Source organism: Tremella mesenterica, assembly GCF_000271645.1.
Source record: "Tremella mesenterica DSM 1558 unplaced genomic scaffold TREMEscaffold_1, whole genome shotgun sequence".
In the NCBI taxonomy this organism is placed as follows: domain Eukaryota; kingdom Fungi; phylum Basidiomycota; class Tremellomycetes; order Tremellales; family Tremellaceae; genus Tremella; species Tremella mesenterica.
Genome location: NW_006711225.1, coordinates 2,665,664 through 2,667,895, shown reverse-complemented (window position 1 = coordinate 2,667,895; position 2,232 = coordinate 2,665,664). Strand labels below are relative to the sequence as shown.

Below are 2,232 nucleotides of genomic sequence, written 5' to 3'. Positions count from 1 at the left end.
TTTCGATAGTCGATGACATTCGCCACTGTTCGTCGGCCATCTTCGGTATCATAACATTGGTGAGCGTATGGCGGAGTTACTTGCCCGAATTCGGCAGCGGCGATTTCGCGATCTAGTATGTCTCTCAGCGCGCGTCTCTGATCTTCTCCTTGAGCATAGAGGGAGGCGACTTTAAGGTTCGCCCCCTCTTTAAGCTCAAACTTCAAATCGTAGGACCTTGAAGGGGGAAGGGTCTCTCCTCCCTTCTTCGGATTAAAAACGTCAATGTACTGGTGGTATTGTTCAGGAACTACCTGGAACAACTCGTCTTGTTCCTCCGGGCTCAGCTCTTCAAGCTCATCTTCGCCGCGGCGGTCTATCGCGTCCGTCAGAGTTGGCAGCCCTATGGCCGCTAACTTCGCCGCACTTGGTGGGGTTGGGATGGGAAATTTCACCGAGTTGTCTCTTCCATCAAGGACAACCCCCTCCTTCCTCATCCAATCCCACCCTATCACAACATCTGCGTCGCAGAGCGTTGTTACATCGAGACAAACAGATCGCACTTCGGCGTCCTTCGTCAAACTAAATCCGACTTCGACAAACTCGGTGATGGGTCCAGCGACACTCACCGAGCCGTCGAACATGTGAACGGGTACGCTCACCTGATATTGTCTCCTTTCTGCGCCTATCTTCGTCGCCGCTCTAGGACTTATATATGAACAAGTAGCCCCGGTGTCCCAGAGCGTAGTTAGCTTCATTCCATTAATGAAAATGTCCGATTTAGGTTGATCTCTGGAAACGGAAGGGATGAGGAGATGATTATCGACATTGCATGAACAAGGGGTACTGAGTGGTGTATTTTTGTATTCACAATCCTCTGGCTCCATCAGCTGTGTTTCTTTTATGGGTTTGGGAATGGTGGCCGAGAGAATATGGCGGACCCGCCGAGCCTCGCCTACTGCGACAGGTCCTCTTCTTTTCCCTGGTCCTCTTCCAAATCTACTTCTCCTCCAACCGCATTCAAGTTCCTCCTCTGTCCGAGAGGTACTGCGTTCCCTCCCGATCCTCCACCACGTTCTCCGAACTTCTCCCCCCATGGAGGCAACAGTCCAACCTTAACCTTAGCCTCCCTTACAGGGCATTCCTTCAGCCAATGTCCTGCTTCACCACACTCGGTACACTTCCCCTCCTTCCTCCTTGTCTCCCTCAGATCGGAGCTCGGCCTAGGCCATCTTCGGCGAACTTCGTCGATGTTTGGCGGTGTACTCTTTACCACCGTCGACATCATAGCCGCCTGGGCACCACCCTGCGCCGAAGGTTGCCCCTTTTCCCATTTCTTCTCTTCTTTCTTCTCCGTCCTCTGACTTTCCACCACTGTCGTTGTCCTTATCCCTCCTTCCCTTTTCCTCTCTGCCTCCTTCTCCACTTGTCTCCTCCACAGGCGGTTGTCCAAGGGAATCACAAACTCCAATAGCTCTTTTACAGTCCCAAACGATCTACCGTGTCTTGCGATTTCATCTAGAAGGTGCGATTTTAGTCCTTTCTTGGCTCGGTCAACTAGGTTTCCATCATCAGACCACTTGAGGATCGCAACATGTCGCTGAAAGGCGGAGAAGTAGTCCGAAGCAGACCCGGTTTGCTTGAGGTCGTTAAGTTGTCGGGCCGCAGTTCCTTCTTCGTCTGGATCACCAAAGTTAGTCTTGAGGTACTTAACGAACTGATCGTGTGTCGTGAGGTACTCAGGAAGAGGTCTTTTGGATAGATCGGGCTGCACTGCAAGAAGAGGTGTTTCGCGTAGATGAGAGATCATGAAAAAGACTTTCTTAGTGTCGTCGGGGAAAAGATGAGAGTTCAATTCGAAGTGTACGTCGCACTCAGACAGAAAGGCGGTTAACTTGTTCCGATCTCCTCTCCATAGGTCTGGGTTAGGTAGCTTTATCCCTTTCCGTTGTTCGCCCACTACGCTTGGGGTCGCCGAAGTTTGCCGTCCCATGGCGTACCTCACCCCTTCTGATATCCCTTCTGCAATCCCGCCCACTGTATCCCTTTCTCTTCTCTGTTCCCATTCCTCCCTACGTCTTCTCTCCTCCATCATGTCTTTGTTCATATTCGCCACCATCTGCATCAAGGCCAACACCACCCCTTGTGTTCCTTCTTCTCCCAAGTTCGCCGTACTTCCAGTGTTTTCTCTTGGGCGTGGGGTTTGGTCTGATCCAAGTGGGGATCCCACAGGTGGGAGAGCATTAGACGGAG

At 51.7% G+C, this 2,232-nt stretch overlaps 1 protein-coding gene across 1 annotated transcript in view; it reads right to left on the bottom strand.

Moving 5' to 3' along the window:
* Positions 1–934: 934 nt before the first annotated feature.
* Positions 935–2,232, bottom strand: part of TREMEDRAFT_58829 (uncharacterized protein) — a gene marked incomplete at both ends in the record, with an annotated part of 1,523 nt that continues 225 nt past the window's right edge. The window contains 2 exons of the mRNA XM_007001357.1: positions 935–1,339; positions 2,018–2,153. Of these exons, the coding sequence (XP_007001419.1) occupies positions 935–1,339; positions 2,018–2,153 (541 nt within the window). The remainder of the gene's footprint in view (positions 1,340–2,017; positions 2,154–2,232) is intronic.